We start from the raw sequence: 24,396 nt of genomic DNA on the forward strand, positions 1-24,396 counted from the left end.
ATACTCCTGAGTGATGCTGTAGCAAAGTGAAGCTGCTCCATTTCTGGTTTGAGAATCAGCACCTCAAATTGTTTTTTTATCATAAAATCCTGAAAATGCATTTAAGAACAGTTCTTAATAGGTTACTTAACATATTTTGAATAAATCACCTTAGAAACCTAGGGGGAAAAAAAGATTGAGGAAAACAAACAAAGCTGGGTAATTCATGAGCTTAAGGTAAAGTAATTTTGTGGACTTGGAAAGCTGGACCATGAGTTCTCATTCAATCTGCAAGAGATATGGAACAAATCAGAAAGCAGCAGTAAATAGTTTTACACACTTTTTCCCCGATCAGAGAGTAACTTCTTTCACTTTCATAAACAGATGCACACTCAAGTTCCAGACAAGCCCCACGAAAGCGCAGACCCTGTGCTTTCCAGTAGGTAAAGAATAATCTTCTCAGTGGCTGGATTAAAGGCAACAGCTTTAGACAAATACATAGGCAGGATAAATCTTGTTAAACTTGTCATTCACCAGTAGGGGGGCAGACACAAGGAGGGTGTTTGCTGCATAATGCTGCAGCTGGGCAAAAGCAGGCAGAGAAGGCATCTTGGATTTATGGCAGTGGGTGTAAGCCAGTAAGCAACTCTTACCCACAGGGCTGGAAGTAATACAACTCCATTCACAGATGCTGTACAAGTGTGGAATTACACACTCGGTGTCTAATGGCACCAGTTCACAACACGCTCATGAGGCAACACAGCCTGTCCTGCCCTGGCTGACAAAGTGTGGGTCCTGTCAGGGCTTTCAGAAACTTTGAGTTTCCTTGCCGGTGAAAAGACAAGATCTGAATTCCAGTACAGTCCACTGAATAACCCCAAATACTCCAGCAGTGGAGATGATGAACTGTGACTGGATTTGGCAAGAGGTAAGCTACAAGCTCACTTCAGCTTGAGAGAAAAACATTTACCGTGAGATTTACTATCGAAAGAATGAGGATGTGAGTCCAGAGACAGCAGGCTGCAGGTCTGACAGTGAGGATGTGGACAGTAGAAGATACGTATAGTTTATTTTTTCTAGACTGTCCTCAGTGAACAGAACACTAAACACAAATGCAAAACCATCCTCTCCCCACTCTATGGGCCTCCCTAACACTGGGCATTCTGTGTGAAGTGGACACAGATGTCTTTCCTTGTGCTGCTCCAATCCAGCAAGGGATGCTATTGCTTGGCCTGCTCAGGAGCTTCTGTCGCTGCCTTACACTGTACACGTGGCTGCTCCCGATCCTGGCTCTGCTCATCTGATCTACTGAAACAGGAGACAAAGGAGTGGTGGGGAGGCAGCGACACCCCCCAACTGCTGCAGATCCAGAGATGGATTTTAGTGTAGTTTGACTCTGGACAAAGTAATTCACAACTATCTGGTCCCAGTCTTATAGAACGCCTTCATTCAGTTCTTTAAATGAGGTAAAATTACTCTTCCTCCACCAAACAATCATTATCCATTTAGTGACATATGTAATAGGGGGAAAATAAAAAAAGGGAATAACAGCTGAGTCCACATGAGGAACTATTAGAAATGAAAAGCTCCACAGATGTGGAGATAACTGAAATGAGGTAGTTTCCCAGCCCTGTATTTTCCCTGATGATAAATAGTAATTACTTCCCTTCAAATTTTCTTCAGCCTGGTTTGTTCCACTCTCTTCCAAATTCTTCCATATTTGACATTCATATTTATGTATGAAACAGAACATGAAATGTTGCCTTCATCACTAATAATGGTCTAAGGACGTCTCAGTTTGGAAGGTGAGAAAGCTGAAAAAAAAGATCTTAAAATAGGATGTTATACAGTTCTCGGTTTGTACTGAATTTAATTTGCTTGATTTTGAGCCAGAGTTCTCCAGGACACTTCAGAATTCTCAACAATGACAGCTGTTGAGGTCAAACAGGTGCCTGGGAGCCACAGTGAACATCACCGTAAGAATCTGACAGATTATCACTTGTGATGGAGCCAATTGCAAGACCTTGCCAGCCTCACAGACCTGAGGTGATATGACCTGAGGTGTTTCCTGCCTAATGGCAAGAAGGACATACAGACATTTTCAAGTTAAAGATGTCAGCTATTCCATTCTACATTGGAAGTGGTTTGGGGCAACCACCTCTGTATTGCAAAAAAATCCAATCTTTGGGCTGGGGTAAAATAAGAGACTTTTTACATGATAGTTTTGATGAAATTTAACTGGGGATACCCGAAGGACAGTTTAAATAATTGCCACAATTTTGTTCATACCCTGTTTTGTTTCATCATTTAATCTTAGAACTGTCTTAAATTGTCAGAAGCCTAAACAATCTTAGAACTGTCTTAAATTGTCAGAAGCCTAAACAGCTAATTCTGCACATTATCAGATGTGGTATCACATCTGTCAAGTATCCTGGTAAATGATGCAACCTGCACCAGCCTAAAACGTGACAAGGTAAGTTAGCTAATGATGATTCTGATTCAAACTGAGTAGTAACATTGGCTCCATGCTGAAAATCAGTTCTACTTACCACCTTATTATAACTGCAAGTCATCTGTGCATACGCCTGCTCTGGGATGTACAAGATTTCTGCTTTGCAATGTGGCAGCTTTGGCCAGCAGTACCAAGACTCATACTATATGAAAATCATGAATGGAAGAACACACACCCTGTGCCTCAGTGTTGTCTCTGACATGTAGATCATGACTCTAACGAAGCACAAATTGAGCTTCTGTAAAGCATATTTTAAACACTTAATTACTGTGAAGACATTCTTTCACCTTCAAACAGCTGATTGTGTAGAGATTCCTGTATACAGACTGGTCTGACTTTCAAGAGTGTCACTTATCTTGTGAGATTTTAATTTTTTTTCCATGAAATGCACTGTCAGCACAACTTACAGTCCTCATGGACCCTCTGAGCTCGAGGGTATTTTTCTCTCTTAGCTTTGTTGGTTTTTTTAAGTTTCCACAAATGCCCACCTTCCAGTAATATAACTCCCATTGCTGTAGCTCAGAACAGCATACAGAGCATGCAGGGGAGCCTCCCTCCCACGGCTCCAGAGTGGACTGAAGGCTACACAGATCCTACCGAATCGCAGTGGCCCCCAGGAAGCAGGGGTTGTAATATGCTGGAAAACATCATGCAGACATGTGAGACCATGGGATCCACCAAGCAGATGCAAGTCCTGAAGCTGCAGCCAGACCTGCACCCAGCTGCAAGACCTGCTCCAAGAGCCTACTGGAAAATGGAACTTCTGAGGTCAAAGACAATGCAGGGCGAGCAGATATGAAACAGGGCTCAGATGGTGGGGTGCCCAGCTCCTTCAGTCTTAAAAATAATGTGGGATTTAATACCTCAGGTAGCTCCAAAAAAGTTTCTACCAGACCACTTGCTAATAAAAAGTAGCACATATCTGAGGCAATTCAGTGCCTCAAGTCTAAGCAGTTGGTGATCCAAAGGAAAAGAGGATTGGCAGTGGTATCACAAGCCTGATGTACTTATCGCTGTATAGCCATGCTTACCAAGTGGTGCAAGAGTGTCCTGGGCAAAAAACCACCCCAAACAGTAATGACAAATGACAAGAACTGGATGACCTATAAGGCCCACAGGGACAATATAAGACTATGCATAGAAGCAGAGTCTCTGAACACTGAAGGCCTAGACCTCAATATGGGGTGGTAGAACTCAAGCATCCCATGCACCTGTTTTGGCTGTGAAAGCATTTCTATGCAGCTCCTCCAACAACCAGGTAGGGGTTGCAGGGACATGAAACTACTGCACTCTCTGCCCTTTCTTTTCAGGGTGACAATGTGTCTTTCCAGATTTCTTTAAGGTTTCAGGACTACATACACTCGTTACCTGAAACTTCGTTACCTTTCATTTCGTTGACTTTCATTTTGAAAAATCACTTTAATCCTGCAGCTTCTACAAGATTATTGGAGCAAAAGCAGCTTGTGTTGGTTTAACACAGCCTGGTTTTTTGTGGGGACAGGAGAGAAGCTGCTTGAAACTTCTATGTTCGGCACAGAGCCAGTCGCTGAAGGCTCTGACGATGGGCAGGTTACTAGCCCAATTAGACTAGTAATGCCTCTGTGATGACATATTTAAGAAAGGAAGAAGCATGGGAAGCTATTTTTTTTCCTTCTCCTGAGGGGTGGTGAGGCGGCTGCTGGGGCCCATCCCAGTGGGGCCATGTGGCCAGAGCCCTCCCGAGGTCAGGACCAAGCAGCCGGGGCCCTCCCGAGGCCAGAGCCACCCATGCAGTGCCCATGAGGACCACGCGGCCGGGGCCGGCCATGTGGTGCTGGCAGGGACCACGTGGCCAGCAGCGAGAGACATGGTGAGCAATTCCCCAATGTGGAGCCCCGACGAGATCAACCTCTCAACTGCAACTTACAGACACCAACTTTCTTCCAAGTCAGAAAAAAAAGAAAAGTGAGGACACATGAGGAAAACCAACATGGCGGCACCAAGGTCAGTGAAAAAAAGGAGAGGGAGGAGGTGCTCCAAGCACCGGAGCTGAGATTCTCCTGCAAGCCGTGGCAAGGACTATAATACAACAAACTGTTTGCCTGTAATTCATGAGGTGCATGGGGGGATGCAGATACCCATGCACAGCCTGTGAAGAAGACTACTCGCGCTGGAGTGTGTGGACACTGAAAAGCTGAGGAACTTGGACAGAGAGAGATGACCCTTGCTGTTAGAGAGCCTTCGCTTCCCAGCTAGAACAGCTCATCCTTAAAAGACTAAACCCCATGAACTAAAATAGCCCACGCTAGGCAGTTGTGGGAAGACTGCTTGGCCCATGGGAGGGACTCACATTGTAGCAGGTTCAGGCAGGACTGCTGCTTGTGGAAGTTAAAACCACACTAGAAAAGTTTGCAGAGAACTATATCCCATGGGAAGGATCCCACAGCACAGCAGAAGAAACTCCTTTCCTTAAGCATGGTGAGGAAAGATTTTTAAGAAGTGAAATACTGACCAAAACCCCCATGCTTTGTTTCCTTGCGCGGACGGTGGAAAGAGGGAGGGACGGGGAAAGAAAGGTGGTCTGAAAGTTCGCTTTAGTTCTCATTACCCTTTTTACTTTTAATTCTGTTACTAATAAATCTTCTTTATACTATTTAAGTTTTGAACCTAATTTTTCATAAAGTGGTTTTTTTAATAATCCTTAACTCATGAAGTTTTCAATTCCCCCTCCTCTGCTCAGCTAGCAGAGGAAAATAAGTAGATGGTTTTTTTGTGGGTGCCTGGCACGTAACCAGCATCAAACCACGACACAGCTGCAGTCAAATCCAAGGCTTCACCCTTGCAATATCAAGTAGTAATGTGGCTTTCTTACCTTTAGAGAACAATGCTTCATGCCTACAAAGTGGCAAAGATTCCAAACCCCAATTTGCATGAATAAGACCTGGTAATTAGCATCCCTGTGCCAATAAATTGTTTTCTCTACGTCCTCACTTCTTGGAGCTATGTTTTTACAGTTACAGCTTTTCCATTCATTGCAGTAGTTTCTGAGGGAACTAGGCTGGATGTGTTTTGAGTGTTGTTCTCTGCCACATACATCTCAAGTCAGTAGACCTACTTCTCAGATGAGAATGTCTGAGTATATACACCTGTCCACTTTTTTGGCAACTCCAACAAAGAACACAAATTGTAGTTTCTGAACCACTCCACCAACATCTTTTATGAAGATCCAGAAGACTCCTTCCCACCCTCATGAGGGATGCTTCAAAGCAGCAGGCAAGCCCTATGATCCTGGGGATTTTTATAGAACCCTAAATGATTCAGAAGATCATCTTAAAAAATAAGACATAATGTTTTCAATTTAAAGTGCACTATGTGCAGAGATGATCGTTCGTAAAAAACTGTAATGCACTGAAAAGGCACCAAGCCTGTCAGAGGTCATGGAGTGTCTGCATGATGCTTTTAGCCATATGGTTTAGTTTTAGGTACTTATGTACAGAGCAGGGAAGTTGGACTCGATGTTCCTTATAGGTCTCTTCCAACTTGATATATTCTATGATTACATGAAAAAATAAATTTATGATTATTTTAACATGAATGTCAAGGCAAACTCTCCAGGAACGTGGAGGAGACTGAAATACTCCAGTTCACTGAACTGGACCTTGTACTGTTACGTTCTTCTGCCTCAAGAATAGAATAAGGAGGTGATTAAGGGTTTTTAGGAGCAATCCAGGTAAGAAGTTTGCTTTCATGTAAGTTCCCCCTTTACACAGCAGCATCCCAAATACAACCTCACAAGCACAGGACAGGTAAAGGCACTTGAGACCAAAATAGATAATCCTCTCCAAGGATGATTCTCTCAAAACTAGATGGGAAACTCATACATTGTAAGATTACAAACAGAAATGCTCAAATTTCTAATGATCACTTGACATGAGAAACTAAAAAGAAACTAAAGAGAAAAAGCACATAATTTCAGTGCCAGCTTTCCTGGCCTTGGTGCCTTCAGAGAGCCACTGATGGCCTGCAAAATCTAGGAGGTTCAGTATTTTCACGAGGCAGTAGGAGCTTTAGACACTTGCAGTGGAATTTCAGTCATGTTTTAAATTTGGCCCCTGTCACTGCCAAGATCCTTGAGCCTTTTGCATGTTCTCAAGTCCTACATCGTACTGTAATTCTATGTCATGTTTTTGGTTACAGCATCAGCTGTGCTCAGAAGCACATGAACCACCAGAGCCTTCCTCTAGTTAGAAGCAGACTGGTGCTGGATTGCTGACAGTGCTGGGAGGGGCTGCACTTTGGCAGGAACCACAAGAGGTAGGGAATTGCAGCACACAACTAGGACAGAAGTGGAAATCTCATTGCAGAAAGGTCTTTCTGACACTTGACAAGGTAACTCTGATGCGGTCTGCCTGTCCTGTGCTGGTGAGCTCTTGGACTGGGGACTAAGGAGCAACTTCCCTACAAGTGCCTTGAGCTTCTGGCTCCAAGTTTGACCCCTGATTTTTCCAGAAGATTAATCTGCAGCTTGGCTATGCTACTTGTTTATTCTTGTGAGACAAAAGGAGTTGCAATGAGAGAATTTTCTATAGATAAGTAATTCAGGCCATAAAAATGTCCTGTTTGCTTGGGACAACCCTGTAACAAAAAGAAAGTGTTAAAATATCAGTGGCTTTCAAGAAAAATATTCATTCGTTCATGAATATGCTCTCCTCTCAAAAACGTTGAAAGGTCACCACTGGACAATAAGGAAACAACACAATCTCCAGGAACTAGCATTAAAGAGTTGTTTGCATTTCACAGCAGGATAAGGGAGAAGAACAGAAGAGCAGCTCTGCCTTTTGTGTCCTGGGTACAAAGTGAGGTTCGTGCACCTCAGACCACGGGCCTTGAGGAACCTGTACTAAGTTGGCTCTGCTCTGAGGTAGAGGTCAGAGCACAGGACCCCCAGTGCTCCCCCTTAGCCTGTATTTCTCCATGACACTATCTCAGTGGAGCCTGCTGCATGTACAGCTAATGACCATTGTACAAGCATAGAATTTATAAACTGTGGCTAGCAAATACTGTAATATAGTACATTTCCTTAAATGTCAGGCTTAGCAGGGCCCCACAGATTCACAGTAAATGAGGGCAAGCCAGGGAGAGAAAGTGCAAAGGATCCAGCCCCGGCAGCGGAGGCGCTGCCAAACAGCTCCCGTGGAGTCTGCATTTCCTCCACACACAAGCTTTGCTGGGCTGCCTGTGGAGCAGCCCTTGCCTTTCCCATATCTCCTGCAGTAGCTATCTCTGTATTTAAATATTTCAATTAATTACCAGCTTCTCATTTTCAGGAACTATTTTACCTTACTCAAATAGTTTATTTAAAAATATATATATATTATTTTCTCCAACTCAGAAAAGGATAGAACTTCCCACAATGTAACATTTTTTTATATATATATATATATATAAAATATTTATGCATTCAGTGAATGGAAACAGTTTTACTGTATACATTTTTAATGTTGTACTCTATGCAAATCTGCATTATCTAAAAATATACCGTACTTCTGTAAATCAAAACAAGCAGGGAAAAACCACTGTTGCTGTGCTCTGGGTTATAATACCTAACAGAGATTATATGGAAGTTTTAGTTTTGAATTTAAGAACTCACAAACAACATTTTACTTTGTGAGTGCATAAACAGGAGACTGAATACATTCTTGCTTTGTTAAGCTGAACTGTAGTAAAGGTTACAAAATGTAAATATATTTATTAATTTTCAGTATTTCAGTGTTTCCAAGTCCACTTTTCATGATAGTGTTAAATAAAACATGGTCCTATCCTTCCAAACATTTCAACACTCTTTTAAAAACAAAAACAAACAAACAAAAATTTAAAGTGAAATGTCCTCCTTCATTGAAGTGTTAGATCATATTTTAAATTACTGAACTCCCACACAATATTTTATATATATATATATTCTAAATATATATATATATTTATATATATATAAAGAGACCAAATAGGAGACTACATTTTTTACTGTCAATATGTTTAACAATGCATACTGTAGTTGTATAAAACATGCATTTTCTGGGATAATTAGGAACACATCATGAATGAGCCCACATAAATTATATTTTTTGTACAGCTCCAAGTTAAAAAAAAGAGTCAGATTAAGTGCCTCTGAGGCCCTTTCTTCCCAGCTAACAGTTCTCAAAACACACTACTGAAATATTTATCTATGCCTACAGCTATGTGCTAGAGAACCATATTAAAACTTTAAAATACATCTACAGTATGTTTTACTTTTCTTAAAGTTTGTGACAGTCCTCAGATATTGTGTTGTGAAATGTAAAAATAGTCACAGATCCTTTTATTTTCCAGAAATTAAAAAAAAAAAAAAAACCAAAACAAAAAAACACATCTAGGAGAGTATGCAAAAACAAGGCAAAATGAAGTTTCATAGCACTTAATGAGGGTTAATATAAGTCAATAACTAGTATTGAGGTTTGTAAAAAGGGCTGAACGAGCAGTTACACGTACAAGCAAATGGTCTGGTAAATCCCATGCTCTCATTGTTTCTGTAACCAACACTTCTCCACCCTTAAAACCAGTCATATACATTCAAAATAGGCTGACACTGATATACTTACTAGGTGTAAAAATAGTGCACTATTTTTTCTGCCACAAAGCAAAATTGCATCCTAAGAGCTGGTAAACTTTCTTTTTCCTTAAATAGAAAGAATGGGCAAAAAAAACTTGAAAAAAATTTAAATTAAGGCAATTAGACAGGTACAACAGGACTGCCCATGGTGATGTAGCTGAAACTAGTATATACTTCAAACCTATACTAGCTGCTGAACACTGACATGCAGCTTCTGATAGACAAGTATGAATGATATGAACTTCAACATTATGGCTTTATACAAGTGCATAGTTGCAACTGCAATAAGTAACGGTATCTGATTAATAAGCATAAAAAAATAAAGTGGAAAGATTTTTAAAACCCTCTTGCAGTATTACAGTACAATATATATACACAGTATAATGGTCACTTCTTACAGATGCAGTCTATATCACTATGGTGGATCTTCCTCCACTTCTACTTGCAGACGTGCTGGTGGCATCTTTACAAAAGCTGAAAAGTCAGTTTCTTCCATTTCAATACTCATTCCTCTCGATCCTTTTATGAAATGTAGTGTATGTGTCTTGCCAAGAAAGCCTTTGTGGAACGGAGTTTAAAAGGTTACCTAACATATCCTTTTACTAATTACCAACCATTCCTCAATTGATCAGTCACTTGGGAGAATACAGGAAAACCCTCAGAGATTAGTAATTTATATTGCAGCAAAAATGTAAACCTCTGATATATAGCACAATCTGTCAGGAAAATATATATTTTTAATATATTTTGGGATATGTTTCAGTCTTGCTGTAATGGGAAGAAAATTATCACCTTGACTGTGTCTGCATTCACGGAAAGCAGTTAGCTGAAAAAGAAGCAGGAAGTTTGGTCAGTAAATGCAACAAATGTAAATTTGACAAAAATATACTTCTTCAAAGTCTTCATTTGAGACGGGCTCATCATCGTACTTGGGAGAAACACCTTTCCTCTGCACCCAACAGCATCATTACTTCAGTATAGCACATCCTTACACATTGTAATCCCAAATCACTTAAACCCCCTTGCAGTACATGAGGGTAAAGTACAATATGCACAGTTTAATAGTTGCTTCTAAAGGATTAATGATCTGTAAGCTTTTAATACACAAAGATGCAGTATATTTAATTAACGCAATGCTCATTACTGTGGACACTAAGCTGTTTTAACTTCTGCAGGAGCTGGTTCCTCAGTTCCCTAAGGACACACCTGAGGAGCAGCCCCAGTGCCGCTGTTGTACAGCTGAGACACATCTCACATGCTGTTTAAAACAATTCTTAGGCATTTAACATTTAGAGGGTCTTTTCTGTGTAAACATAAGATTGCATCAACGTGTGAAATGATCAGATACTGAGGTCTATAAAATAAGTAACACTATTTGCAGTACATCCAGAATTAAGCCATGGGACAAATCAGATCACTGCAACGGCCAGATCTTTCTAAAGCAGCCAAGGAAACCCCATCACAAAAGCTGCAACGCCCGTTTGTTTACATAGTTCTAAATGTGTGGTTAGGTACCAAGAAAGCACAGCACTGCAAAGGAAAGCCAAGTCAAATTCACTTCAGAACACAAGTAGAGAAGCAAACTGCAGAACTCCAGTGATTTCATGTCTGCTAGCCATAGACCAGTCAGTTTATATTAAAAGCTTAAAAATCAAAAGTGTTTGTAAATGCCAAGTCTATTTCAGCTAAACATCCAACTGCTACTATCTCTCTTTTCTCCTTCAAATATTCTCTGCTGAGGTTAGCAGTATTAGCATTAGAGATGAGCAACAACTGACAACAGCAGTTGTGGGTTTTTTTTCAGGCAGGCAGACATGAATTTTGAAAAAAAATCTAAAATTAGAAAAATAAAAACACTGACAAAGGCAAAAACTTTGTTTTAATGAAAATGACTCCTCCAAAAAGTTCAATATCATGAACAGAATCTCATTTTTCTGTTTAAAATATTAAAATGAGATCTCGTATTTTCTCTGCTTTGAGAAACAAAATCCAACATAGCATGCTGTATTCAAAGGCAAACAAATCCATTCCTCTCTATGTAGATTTACCCCTTATACTTCTTCAGAAATCAAAAACATCGTCATCATCATCATCACCATCAATATCATCAACATCATCAAATGACCAATCCCAGTCCTTAAATGCCAGATCAAGTAATCTGCAACAGGAGGGTTTGATGTTTTATGAGTGTCACACTTCTATAAAAGACTTCAAAATTCCTTTTACTACCACTAAACCTTTTTAACTGAAAGACTGTTTGAGGTAGGGTGTTTGTTCCTTTGCCTATCACAAGTATGAAGGTTCAGTTAGTGTTCATGTAAGCTAAGAATATTGCATTCATTGCAAATTCACCTCAAAAATCATTCAATTCAAAATAGACTACTTACCATATTGATTTTTTTCCCCTAAAATTTCAGTAGTAAAGACCAACATGTACATTTTATAAAATGATCTGCTTTCTGTTTTGTTGCCGTTCTTGCTGACTGATGTGGTTTTATGCTCTCCTGCTATCCCCTTCCAGACAATAATGAAAAGCTAACAATTTTTCCAATAAAATCAAGTAATTTTGAGTGCTGAAAAGAACATTGAATATGATAGCTTCATCTGAATGTAAAAACAAATACAGCAGGATTTTACTACATCCCAAATACAGGGTGATTACACTATACAGCTATTCTGTAGCTCATTATTTAAAGTTAGGCAATGCCAGAAAAGAGGATATATTGTCTTGTTGTTCAGGCCTCCCTGTCTGTGCTCCTTGTATGGTCACTACAGAACAAAGAAGGCAAGAGAGGCAAACCCTGTCAAGCAAATGAGTCATTTTACTTATCTGAGGCATTTCTTTTGGGATGGGGTGAATCATTGTCTAGAAGCACTCATCTCTTTCTGTTGTAATTGAAGAATTTTAGACAAATATCTTAAGTACTAACTTTTCAACTGCTTTAGCTACAACAAATGAAACCCAGCCCAGTCATCTCTCCAGTGAGATGAAAGCATCCTAATCAGGGTTATATGCTGAGCATAAGATGCAGGCATTGAAACCTTACCCTAACACATCAATATAAACATGTTACATTGTTTAACACAGTTAATCACATGGTTTAAACAAAATGGGTTTCAGGGAAATTTGGATTTTCAGGCTTCAAACTATTTAAACCTTTAAATGTGATATAGCCCTGAAAAGGCTCAATATTCATTTGTTACATGAACTATGGCTACAACACTTAAACAATTTATTAGGAAGTAAAATACATTAAAGTTGGCTTTTTTTCAATTTGGAATTATCCTTTTCGCACGATCCAACTGAATGGCTAAACAGAAATTATATGGTCTGTATGAAAAACTGGTCTGCCCTTTCTTAAATCCTCACTAAGAACAACAGCCATGAAAACCTTGAAGAAACAATCATTGTGTGAAATTCCTAGCAGGAACAGCATTTTTAGGACCACGCAGCTTGGAAGGGACCTCAGGAGGTTTCTAGCCCAACCTCCTGCTCAAACCAGGGTCAGCTGCAATGCCAGCCCAGGATGCTCAAGGTCTTGTCCTGTCAGGTGTTAAGAGCCCCCAGGGATGGAACCCGTCCAGCCTCACTGGCTTCCCTCTCTGCATTGGCTTTTCCTTCTACCCAGCTGGAGTGTCTCCTGGTTCAAGGGAGCCCCTTGTTTCTCACCCTCCCACCATGTAGCACTGACAAGCCTGGCTCTGTCTCGTGGATACCCTCCCCATAGGCTGGGCCAGGCTGCTCTGGGAGCCCCTGGAGATGTCTATCATCTGGGCTGAACAAGCCCAGCTCCCTCAGGCATCTGCTCTGACCATCCTGCTGGACTCTGTTTGGTCCTTCCCCAATGTCTTGCTGTCTGACTGGAATCCAGGAGTTTAAACATGGAGGCAGTGTCATGCTGCAGACTCTGGAGTAAACAGAGGGGGATAATGTCTTCCCTCAATCATCCAGCTGTGCTCCTCTTGGTGCAGTCCAAGAGCCTGCCTGGCTGCCAGGGCCCACTGCTTGTCCCCAGCTACTCAGTCCCTAGATTGAACTGGCAACTACATCTTCATTCTTAATGAAGTTCATAAGGGAAAATTAATTATTCCATATGGTAAGCCCTTGCAAAAAAGCCTCACAGAAGCAACACTGAGATATAAATTTGCCATAGCAATTACAGTAATTTATGAGTATGTGGTTTCTAATTAAAGGTGTTCAAGTCCATACAAATTTCCACTGGTTTGACAGACCTGTGTTAGTAGGGTGATAGGTGACATGACCTCATGGAACTATACTTTTCATCTGTTAGGTACCTTTGCAAGGCTAACTTAAAAACTTAAACTGAAAAATTAAATGCTTTACACACAAAAATATTCATCCTCCTCCTTTTTCCACCCATATAGAATGGCAAATACTGTGCTGCAAAAGCATTTTGTACAAAAGTTTGTGAAGATTGAAAAAAGGGTGTTGGAAGGAGAATTATTTTCAGAACACCTAAGAATAGCTATTGAGAATGAATCAGAATTTATAATATAACTTTATATGTTAACAGCAAGAAACAGAGTAACACTACTAAGTTAGACTTTAAACACTATGCAGAAGAAAAGTAATCTACTGGTCCCCCAAGTTGTCATTAATGTTTTCTCAATTCATGCTTCAATCCTATCACTGATATTTTGGTTAGTTTTGCACAAAGAAACTCTTCAATAATTGGTCCCTAAAAATTGGTCCCCTTTTTTCCTTCATGATTATAATAAAAAAAAAAATCTATTAATTTAAAATCTGTATTATGAGGTCTGATTCTCTTTAGTTAGACTTTAAACACTATGCAGAAGAAAAGTAATCTACTGGTCCCCCAAGTTGTCATTAATGTTTTCTCAATTCATGCTTCAATCCTATCACTGATATTTTGGTTAGTTTTGCACAAAGAAACTCTTCAATAATTGGTCCCTAAAAATTGGTCCCCTTTTTTCCTTCATGATTATAATAAAAAAAAAAAATCTATTAATTTAAAATCTGTATTATGAGGTCTGATTCTCTTTTGAATATGTAAATTAAATCACGAAAAATTAGACTGTATGAAGGTTAGGAAGGAAGTGAAACTAAATTATTTTAAGTTCTTTCACTATGCATTTCCACCCACTAAAATACCAGCATGTGTTTAAGATCTTACTCTTCATAGCATAAGCATGTTTTGTGGTAACAGCAGCATCACAGCAAGAGTGTGCTTCCCTGCATTCCCCACTAACTCTGGCCACTCACCCAGTCCAGAGCTCACCCAGCCAGCTGAGATACTGGTGCTATTTTGGTCACAGAAACAAGGACAGCAATCCTAGGCTTACCTCTCTGGGGAAAAATGTTAAGCCTTTGCTAAACTACAATACTGCAATGAACAAAATAAGTCAGACCAACCTTTTCACAGGCTGCCAGTACTGGGAACTGATAGAAGCAGATAGAAGCTAGCACTGCAGGTGATGAAAAAAGCAAACTGGAAAAAACCCAGAAACTCTGCACTGTGCAGTTGTATCAATGCTACCTGCAGAATGCTATCACTTCCACAGCACAGTATAGGATTCTGCTCCTTAAAAATGATCCAGTAGTAAATTAATCATTTTTGTACGGACCTTTTTTACCGAATCAGAAGAATCTGATAAGACTACCCTTTAGGAATCATGAGATATTAGCATGAGTCCTTCTACACTGAATAAGGAATTGAAACAAATTGTAGTAAAACATTAAACACAATAAATGAAATAGCAGCTCTTATGTCACCTTGGTTTGTTTGGAGGAAGCTGTCGACTTGGTCGTCTGATAGACTGGTTTGGCTGTACCTTCATGGAAGTTCTGGGAGACGATCGAGCAAAGGGGTCTGGTGCTGGAGGCTTCTTGGGTATTTTTTTCACCAGTCGGCTCACCCATTTTTGCTGTTCTTCCGTAGAATTAGCTAACAGTAGTAGATTCTTTGCCGTAGAAATATCATAGTACACTGTAATAAGAATTAAAAAATAAAAATGAATATTGTTACTATTCTAAACATGGCCCCACATCAAAAATTAGCTGTCAGATTACTATACTCTCATAGTCAGCATAGAGCAATCAGCAGAGGAGTCAAAAGCAAAATGAACCAGTAGGTTTCCTGGCTGCTGACAGTGCCTCCTCCTTGTATTTAGAGAGTAACAACTTAGTACTGTGGAAGATACACATTCACATGGAAAAAAATAGGTAACACAAAGAGGTGTGACCGAGACCAAGAAATTCTGTAACGTTGACTCACAAGGAGCAACCTTCACCGTATGTAACCCCTTCCATAGCACTGTTGTTTCCCACAGCAAAGAGCACAACACACAGTGTGAGCACCTTAAAATCACCATGCTCTACTGCATGAGGATGACAACACAAAAGGTATGTGCATACCACAGCCACGTGCCATGAACTCACAGCAGAGAGCAACCCTCATGGAGACACCCTCAGAAAGGGGCTGATGGCCATGTACTAATAAAAGACAAATCAACCTTTATGGTTTAGTTGGTGTCAGACCACTACTAGAATCCTCTGATCTCTTAGAATGCCTCGTGACTCCAGCACTATCTGCATATTCAAATACTTGCTATTTACCTTTGCAAGGTGCTATAATCTCTTCTTTTTTATCCATGTGATCTTTGTGACATTTGATATGGCAGCGGCGACATTCCAGAGCAGGAGGAGGTTTAAACATGTGCCACAGTGGCTTCATACAAGCTTCACAATTGGTTGGGAAGTGGTAAAGAGTAGGTATAAACTCATGTCCTTTGTGACAAATGTAATTTGACTTCTCTCCCATGGGCTCCACAGGAAATTCCTGTTCCTTTTTGCTCTCTCCTTCATTAGCATATAGGATCTAGAATGAAAACAAAATAATCTCAAGTACTCCTAGATGGCAAATATAAATTCAGAGTCATTATCTAAGTACAAAGATTGAAGAATTACACTAGAATCTATTTTTCAATTATTTTTTAGTAAATATTTCATTAGACAGTATTTTTGACAATGTCTGAAATACTGTGTCTGTCACACCAGAAACATTGGTTTATTGATGAATACCTGGAATATCCTAGGAATTTCCTTGGAATCCGCTCTGTACACATCAGTCTGTGTAACTGGTCGGACATGGAAGAGTTTGCTATAGGAAATTGTTTCAATAAGGACAAAAATTAATGTTACCAAAATGATAAATTTGACAGATTAAGTTAGGATACAACATACCACATTAAAACTTAAGAGGCATTAAAAATTTGTCAAATTTGTACAGATTTCTAATCACTTGGTAAAGTCCTATCTTTCAACCCTGCACATTAACTCACAAAAACCCTAAATAAAAAGAAGTCACAAGCATCCAGCAATATTTGCGAAAGCACTGAAAAGTCATGATCATGTGACTTTAATGGATGCTAGCAGCTTTCTAACACAATCCTGTCCCCATGCTCCAACCTCTGAATAGCCACATTCTGCATTTATTAAGAAAATAAATTAACTATACAACCCACCCCTAAGGCCATGTTGTAAGAGAAAATATACAAACATTGAAAATTATAGCTGCTCTGCTACAGTTTTCTTTACATGCTTTGCTCCCAAGTGTATACGAGGAAGGTCTAGCTGAGCTAGTGGGAGCCGTTCGGTTACATCAGGGCTCAGTGCAGCTCCCCGGATCAGTCTGAGCACCACACTGCTCCTCCTGCACCAGTGCCAACAGCAAACCCAACTCTTCACCACAGGGGGTACCCAAGGGTCCAGCTCTATAGTTCAGATTAAAAAAAGTCATGTCCCATGTGATGTTGTGCTCCCAGACTGGACCTCAAAAGGCCTTTGGTCACAGGTCTTTCCAACAGAGTTCACCTACAAATCGGAAGACGGAATCGCACATGGCAACACTTACTCTATATCCAATACCATATGGGGATTAGATTGTTCTTTATCTTGTTCGCTGTCATAGAACAGGATCTTCTTGCTGCTTACAATTACATACTGTTAGGAGACAAAAGGATAAAATATGTTTTAATCCAGCTCATCACAGATGTCAAATATATCACAGCAATTATCTATCACATATGTTGCAGCAATATCTTTCTACAATTCGATTAAATGGTACCTAAATGGACAACAGTAGTACTAAGTCCATGCCAAGGAATTCATTGCATAACAAATGAAGTTCTGATTACCTGATAAATCAAGTTATGTTATCAGATTAACTGATATTTAAATGTATTTAAATATCTATGAAGAAACAAAAATGAAAGTCTGGATGAAAGTAGGATATAAGCTCTTCCTTTCTATTTTACTGATTTAATTTTCACTTGGACTGGTAGAGAGAGTAACTGTCATCCTCTGCCTGTTTCATGTGTGCAGGTCACAACTAATAGGGATCATACTTAAAAAGATCACTATTATACTTACCAGAATAGCTAGCAGTGTTCATTAAGAAGCTAATTACCTAGAAGATGTCCTACTTCCAGAATTTTGCCTAGAATTAACTGTATGACTCAGCAGTAAGGAAACTGGTATGAAAATGTGTATGTTACATTTTGGACAAAGACTCATCAAAGAGGCTACTGAGAAGCGGTAAACAAATGAAGGTTGCACAAGGCAGGAGGAGTAGTTTTTAGTCTTATCTCCTAAATAAAGAAATTGTCAAGAGCACCTGTTTCCACACTCTGCCTAATTCCAGCTATGTAATGCTGCTGGAAATACTTATGGCATGTATAAACATTTGAAGATCATGAATGAGTGTTCTCACCTCTGGCTAAACAAAGAGGTGTTTTGAACTATTGCAATTGTCTTAAGCTGCTCTTCTAGATGTAGCTATACCAGCTAACATATTTTATCCATTTAGGTAATGAGAGAACACGTATCAAAGAAAAACTGAAGTGTTGGAAACCTACAGTAAGTTTAAAATTGAGACTATCCATGAAACAAGATCATAAATCTGGTTTTCTTACCTTTTTAACCCATCCAAATTTTTTGGTGTTATTTCTAACGGGCATTGATAGCCAGCCTTCCAATCTTGATTCTGAAAAAGAGGTATGTATTAAAGAACAGACAAAACATTATTTTTGAGACTACTGTGCATTTTAAAAGTTACTGAAGATCAATAATAAAGCAAGAGAGCAAACATAAGAGGATGAACTATTTAACAGTACAGGGTCTTGCGAAGTTTATCACGGTAAATGTTCAGGAATACATTAAATAATGTGCCCCTGAATACAGCCAATAACCAGCAATGCAATCAAAAAAAGTAGTAGGCACGAGGAGGAAGGGGAAGAACAAACTTGCAATTATAGCACACACATTCCCTTTAGTAACTTTTTCAAGTCTTAAAAGCCTTATGTCTATCGACATTTACCTTTTACAACAGCACCTAAAGATATTAGCACAGACCACACAACATCTGATCCGAGACCAAATAAAAAGGCAAATTACCACCACAAATAACCTATATACCCTATATGCTGGGGAAAAAGTCGGTTTAGTATTCTAATTCATACTTTTTGGTCTGTAAATTTTTCTTTTCCTAATTCTGCCTGTATCACCTAGGCTTTCTAATCCAAAAATAAGTAATTTTTGGCTAATCCTTATGCCTTGCCCGAGTTCAACAGCCCTTTCATACACTTGCAGTATTTTATATTACAGTGGCACATTTGTCAGATTTGATTTATCAAGAGTATTAAGAGCTCAGCTGTTGCTTGACATACACATTTCAGTAGTCACCAGAAGCTCAACAGGATCACGCTTTCCCAGTGCTTGGTAATACACAGGATCACATACCCTTTGACCCTATATTTATAGCTGCACTTAACACAAGCATTTCTTCCCCCTATGCTTTATTAAGAGGAACTACTCAATTGAAATAATATTTTTCTAGTGAGTTTCCTACCCTAGCAGATAACCTCTACTACTGCTGAGGAACCTCCAAGTCAAAAATACTGAAGTGTTAAGCATTAACAAACACAAAACCATGGAACAAGCAGAAACATATTCCAAAATTACAAAAACTATTTTCCTTCTCATCAGAGAGCATTTGCAGGTTCCTGCCCATGTTTAACATAGTGTAACAAAAAATTACTAGATATTCATAGAATTCTTTTTGCGTCTAGAGAGACTTAAACCAAGATACACAGATACACACTGTCCTCAATGTTTATTGCCCTACCAGCAGTGCTGCTGATGACCTATTTCAATACACATATCAAGTACATGAAGCAGTTCAGTAACGTGTTTTGCCTCATACTTGCCACCTTATATTGTTTCTTTCAACTACACACCTCATAGAAAGTGTAGCAAGCGTAATGCTGATGCAAAAATATGTTCTACCCCATATCCAGGAAGCACATGTAGGGCAAAAAAATATGCATGTTTCTCCTATTTCCTAAAATATTATGTTTTTCCTATTTTTCTCTGTAATCCAATACTATTGCATGAAATTGGACAAAATGAGACCTTTCTGATTATACTTCACTTCTGGTGTCCATTCAATACTAACAGATCAGAAAAAGGGCAGAATATTCCAAATTTCTCACAATATATGCTTATAAACACTAAGAGGGAAATAATAACAGAAGACACCATCCTACCTCAAATCTTTTGTAATTATGTCAGCAAAAGTCCCAGCTTAGCTATGATTTTTACTTTAGAACAAAGCAAATGCATGCACATACCACAACAGCAGCTAACAAGGAAAAAACATATATGTACATAGCTTTTCTTTTATTAGAAGCTTCAAAGCAAAAACCAGAGACTGAGGAAAATAGAAGAAATGCCTTATTCTTTACTCTAGTTTGATGAAGTAATGTCAAAATCCCAAAAGAGGTTCTACCTTCAGTGGCAAGGTATTCACACTTTAAAGGAAACTCAAGTGAAATACAGAAATTTGAATGCAACTAAAAACCCACCTCAAACATTAACACTAAACAGAAGCCATGTTAAAAGGGTGTATGTGTAGTCATATAATATGAATATAGAATTAGGAAAACAACTCTGTTTTACCAGGGCGTTATCACTCATAATATACTTTTAAGACAAAAAATGTAATACTCAGGAGACTGAACTTCTACCAAAAAATAATGTATATTTAGATGTGAGAAGTTAGATGTTTCACTTAAACACAAAGATTTGAATTTTTGGTATCCAGTACCTTAGGGTCATACAGAGAGCTGCAGATACTGTGTAGAAGCTACCTTGAAAACAGGCCATAAGGCTCATTTACTCAATGCTTCATTAAAAATAGTGGGTTTATAACTGTCAGCAAGCATTTGCAAACATTTAGAGAAACCAGATCAGTTACTTGTTCATGCGAACTTTCTCATGTTTTTGATGGCAATGTCTACTGCCACTGCAGCATGTTAGCTGCCAGATTTGGTTTGTTTCTCTAATTATGTATTAATAATGTTAGTTTTGAAACAGAGAAAAGGACACAATAAGAACAAAACCAAACAGTTCTCAGGGATGTCACCTGTGCTATCAACTTCTGTAGGGCTGTGGGAACAAGACAAAGGTTCTTCCTCTGAGTCAGAATCGGAATCAAGAAGCATGCGAGAACTGGAAGGCTTAGTGGCAATACTGACAGAGGTAGAAGAGTGCTGATAGGTAAAGGACATGGATTCCATGTGGGATTGAGTGATATGGACTAAACACAAAGCATAAAGGAGGAAAAGTAGAAAAGCAGTCAAAATAGAATCTCTAAGAAGAGAGTATTAGTTTTACATTTCATCACATACCCACAGTAATTGCAAAGTAACCACCAAAATAAAGTGAACATACTTAGTTCTAATGGAGCACAACAGAATTTAAAAAAAAATCTTTAAATAAATGTAAGGTGAAGTATTACAACAGATTTAGTTAGCAGGGGGACAAGTGATAGCTATCAAAGGATTGGTAAGACAGTAGAAATAGATGAAAAGTCACAGAATCATCAGATCATCAATACTAGTATAAACCCAGTTAATGCAGAAATATTAATAAAGTTAACATACCAGGGAATCCATCATCTGCCTCAGCCTCTCCAGGTCCACTGCCTATGCTACTGTTGTCCAGCCCAATGTGCAGTGACTGCAGCTGGGAACGAAGCTGTTCAATGTCACTGTCTTTGCTGTCCAGAGTCATCTGCAGTTCAATCCGTATCTGACTCTCTTCAGCTATTTGCTGCAGGGATAAATGGCAAGATTTCCTATCACAATATTTGGTTACTTGGAGAAAATATAAGTAGAAAATTATGCAGAATTTGTAGCCAATCTCAATATATATTCTGTGTACTTCTTTTGGATGGGGAAATTCAGGAATAGAGAATGGATATGCTACCTTAAAGTCTGTATCAAGACTATGATTTTACAGACAATACTGCAATTTTTTTATTTGAAAAAGGATCTTACTGCCTGCATTTCATTTATTTCCTTCTGATATTTGATCATCATCTGGGTTAACTTTTCTCGTTCAGACTTCAGTTCCATATGCAGCTTCCTATTTTCCTTTTCCTTCCGCCGTACATCAGTGTCAGCTCCACGTTTGACTGGACCCTTCCGATTCATGATTTCAGCCAATTTATTCACAGCCTTCCCATGGGAAAGAAAAAGGTGACAAAAACCACACTAATAAATGCAAAGAATTATGCCGTGAAGAAATAGTCTTCTCTCCTGTCTATAAGTAGGCACTTTTAACTATAAACTAAGACCTCTGCCATCCAGTACCACAAGGCTGTTTTAATTCAATGTATTACACAAAATACAAAAGAAGGTAATGATGCCATTTTTACTTGAAGCAAGCATTAGCTGTGTGAGCACTTTCACTCATTTAAATATACTCTTCCATTTTCACTACCTAGACCTAAAATGTATCTTTGTATTAAAATGCCACTTGTTCTAAAAAACAATCTGGATTAAAATCAGAAATGTACCTCTTTCTAGAACTTATAGAGGAATATAAATCAAGACTGAAACCAGTAACATATCAAATCATTTGACAGAAATGAAGACTTTTGCTGGTGGAATACTATTAAGGCAGTAAATATTACCGTATCCTGCAGCCATAGGGAGGAGGAGAGAAATCCAACAGGCAGGAATTGTGGAGCAAGATTGACTTATTTAATTATTTTACAAACTCTTTTATAGACTGTTTCTTCATAGTCTAATTGGACAAAGGATCAGCCACCCCCTGGGTGGATTGGCTAAAATCCTAAAACATCCATTGTCAAAATATTTTTCTACTGTACCATAAATATAGTTCTACAAGGTCGCAGGTGTTCATAGTTTATAGAACTTCTGCTAATCTCCTTGTGAGAGAGAAAAGTATCCCATGGGCTTAGAAAGCAGCAGGAAAATTCCTTGCTAACAGCATTTTTGTATCCACAGAATACATCTGGATTAGCAGTCCCTCTATTACAAATCATAAGGATCCAGTTTCACTACACTGAAAGTCTACTTAGTAGAAGAAAGAAAAAACCCAATATATTTTCTTTCAGAGCAGAAACAAATAAAGCATTACTAGTACATATCAACAGTTTACTATGGAAAGTTTTTAATTAAAAATTATTTGATTCATGAACACTATCTTTACATTCATTTAAATTTATTTGCTTACCTGGGTTTTTAATGTTCTTTCATTCAACAACTGTTTCTCGAATTGTGCTTTAATATTTCCTACATTTGCTTCTTCTTCTTTTAGCTTTGTAATTTCTGCAGCAAGGTAATTAAAAAAAAAAATCTATGAAAACTCATTACAAAAGAATACAGTAGTACTGAAGAACAAACCTGGTTTCAATTTAGATCACATTTGGTTCTGACAATACATACGTTCTTGTGCTTCCTTCAGTTTATTGTTTAGCTCTTCTTTCTCATTAGCAAGGTTAGCCACATCACTAGTTAGTGTCCTATTTGCTTCCTCCAACTAGAAAAAAAAAAAAGGACATGTTACATGTTCCCACGTAACAAAACTCATTTGGCATATGAAGCATTACAGGACAGAAGGAAATGCTGCAGAGTGGAACCAAGATAAGGATAAGAGCACTTGCTGTAAGAGGGGTAGGGGCACAGAAGAAAGAATGGTCAGAGAAATGCATGGAAGAAACATGGTAAGAGGTTTTTGAATTTCAATCATAAGAAATAAATATTTTTAAAATGTTACATATACTTGTATATCTCTAAAGCTGCTAAATAGCAATGGATAGTTCAAGCTCTCCAACCTCTACCAAAACATCATGTAACTCACCGAGGCTATGGTGGCATCTTTCTCAGTAAGTTCCTGTTTATGCCTCGCCATCATCTCTTTAATCTCCAGCTCTTTCATAATCTTTTCTTTTTCCAAATCAGAGTACTGTTCTTCAGCAATGGAACGGGCAAGTTGTTCTGAATCTGCTTTTGTCAAAGTAATCTCTAGCTGAGCAGCCAAGGAATCTCTGCAAATTATTGACATATACTTTTAACTTTAAAATGGGTAGGTTAGGAAGGCAGGGGAAAGAAGACTACAAAAAGCAATCCTGATCTTTTATGTATTAGTAGTCCAACTAGCAAAACCTACCTCTCATCCTGTAACTCTTGTATCTTTTGCTGCATTTCTTTACAAATTTTGGTCTTTTCCTCACATTCTTCTTTAAGTTCTCGAACTTGCGTCTTATACAGAGTCTAGAATTTAAAGTTGGAAAGAAAATTACATGATTTCTATATTCTTGAAGGTCCACAAGAATTATACAAGTTGACATGGTATGCAGTTCCTTAATCACACTTACTATGAGTGTAAGTGTGCAATGCCTTCTCTAAACTTATCTAAATGTCATCATCATTCACAAATGTGTTTTGGTTATTTTACTTTGTTGTTGTTCCTTTTTTAACTCGTATATTTGTGAATAGGTAGATGTACGATACACATTTTTTATGTTTGTATACTCTAAAGATACTCTAAATGACAAGATAAATCACTATTTCGTACAAAATCAGAAGTATCAGAAGCAGGGAAAAGAATTAATTTATTTTTCTCTACTATTTTAAATCGTTGTCTGATGTAATTAGGCATGTGGAGTTTAGATTCTAATAATACAAATCCACGAAACCAACATGACAGTTAAAGAACAAAAAGAAATAGAGGAATAAGGGAAAAACCAATTAGAAAATAATTTGAAGTTCAAAATTTCATCGAATTAATACAAATCTAGAACTCTGAAGAAAATGGAAGAAACATTATATTGCTCTGTCCACTCAAATGGCTGACTACAGGTCAAGTGACAAACAACTCAAAGTGTACTTACTGCAGGGATTTCAAGACAGATTGTCTCTGGCCCAT

The 24,396-nt window shown here is 38.5% G+C and overlaps 1 protein-coding gene across 3 annotated transcripts in view; it reads right to left on the minus strand.

The window, feature by feature from the left end:
• Positions 1-5,198: 5,198 nt before the first annotated feature.
• ROCK2 (Rho associated coiled-coil containing protein kinase 2) overlaps positions 5,199-24,396 on the minus strand; it is a 100,956-nt gene continuing 81,758 nt past the window's right edge. For 2 of the 3 annotated variants that reach the window (XM_017744945.1, XM_017744944.1), the window contains 12 exons: positions 23,638-23,741; positions 23,329-23,515; positions 22,914-23,007; positions 22,702-22,796; positions 21,498-21,677; positions 21,102-21,270; positions 18,072-18,142; positions 17,012-17,100; positions 16,180-16,258; positions 15,715-15,976; positions 14,872-15,085; positions 5,199-9,942 (listed from right to left, as the gene is read on the minus strand). In XM_017744945.1, the coding sequence (XP_017600434.1) occupies positions 9,939-9,942; positions 14,872-15,085; positions 15,715-15,976; positions 16,180-16,258; positions 17,012-17,100; positions 18,072-18,142; positions 21,102-21,270; positions 21,498-21,677; positions 22,702-22,796; positions 22,914-23,007; positions 23,329-23,515; positions 23,638-23,741 (1,548 nt within the window). In that variant the 3' untranslated portion in view covers positions 5,199-9,938. The other variant, XM_017744946.1, reaches the window with a different exon arrangement.

The sequence above is a fragment of the Corvus brachyrhynchos genome, unplaced genomic scaffold (assembly GCF_000691975.1).
Source record: "Corvus brachyrhynchos isolate BGI_N302 unplaced genomic scaffold, ASM69197v1 scaffold116, whole genome shotgun sequence".
In the NCBI taxonomy this organism is placed as follows: domain Eukaryota; kingdom Metazoa; phylum Chordata; class Aves; order Passeriformes; family Corvidae; genus Corvus; species Corvus brachyrhynchos.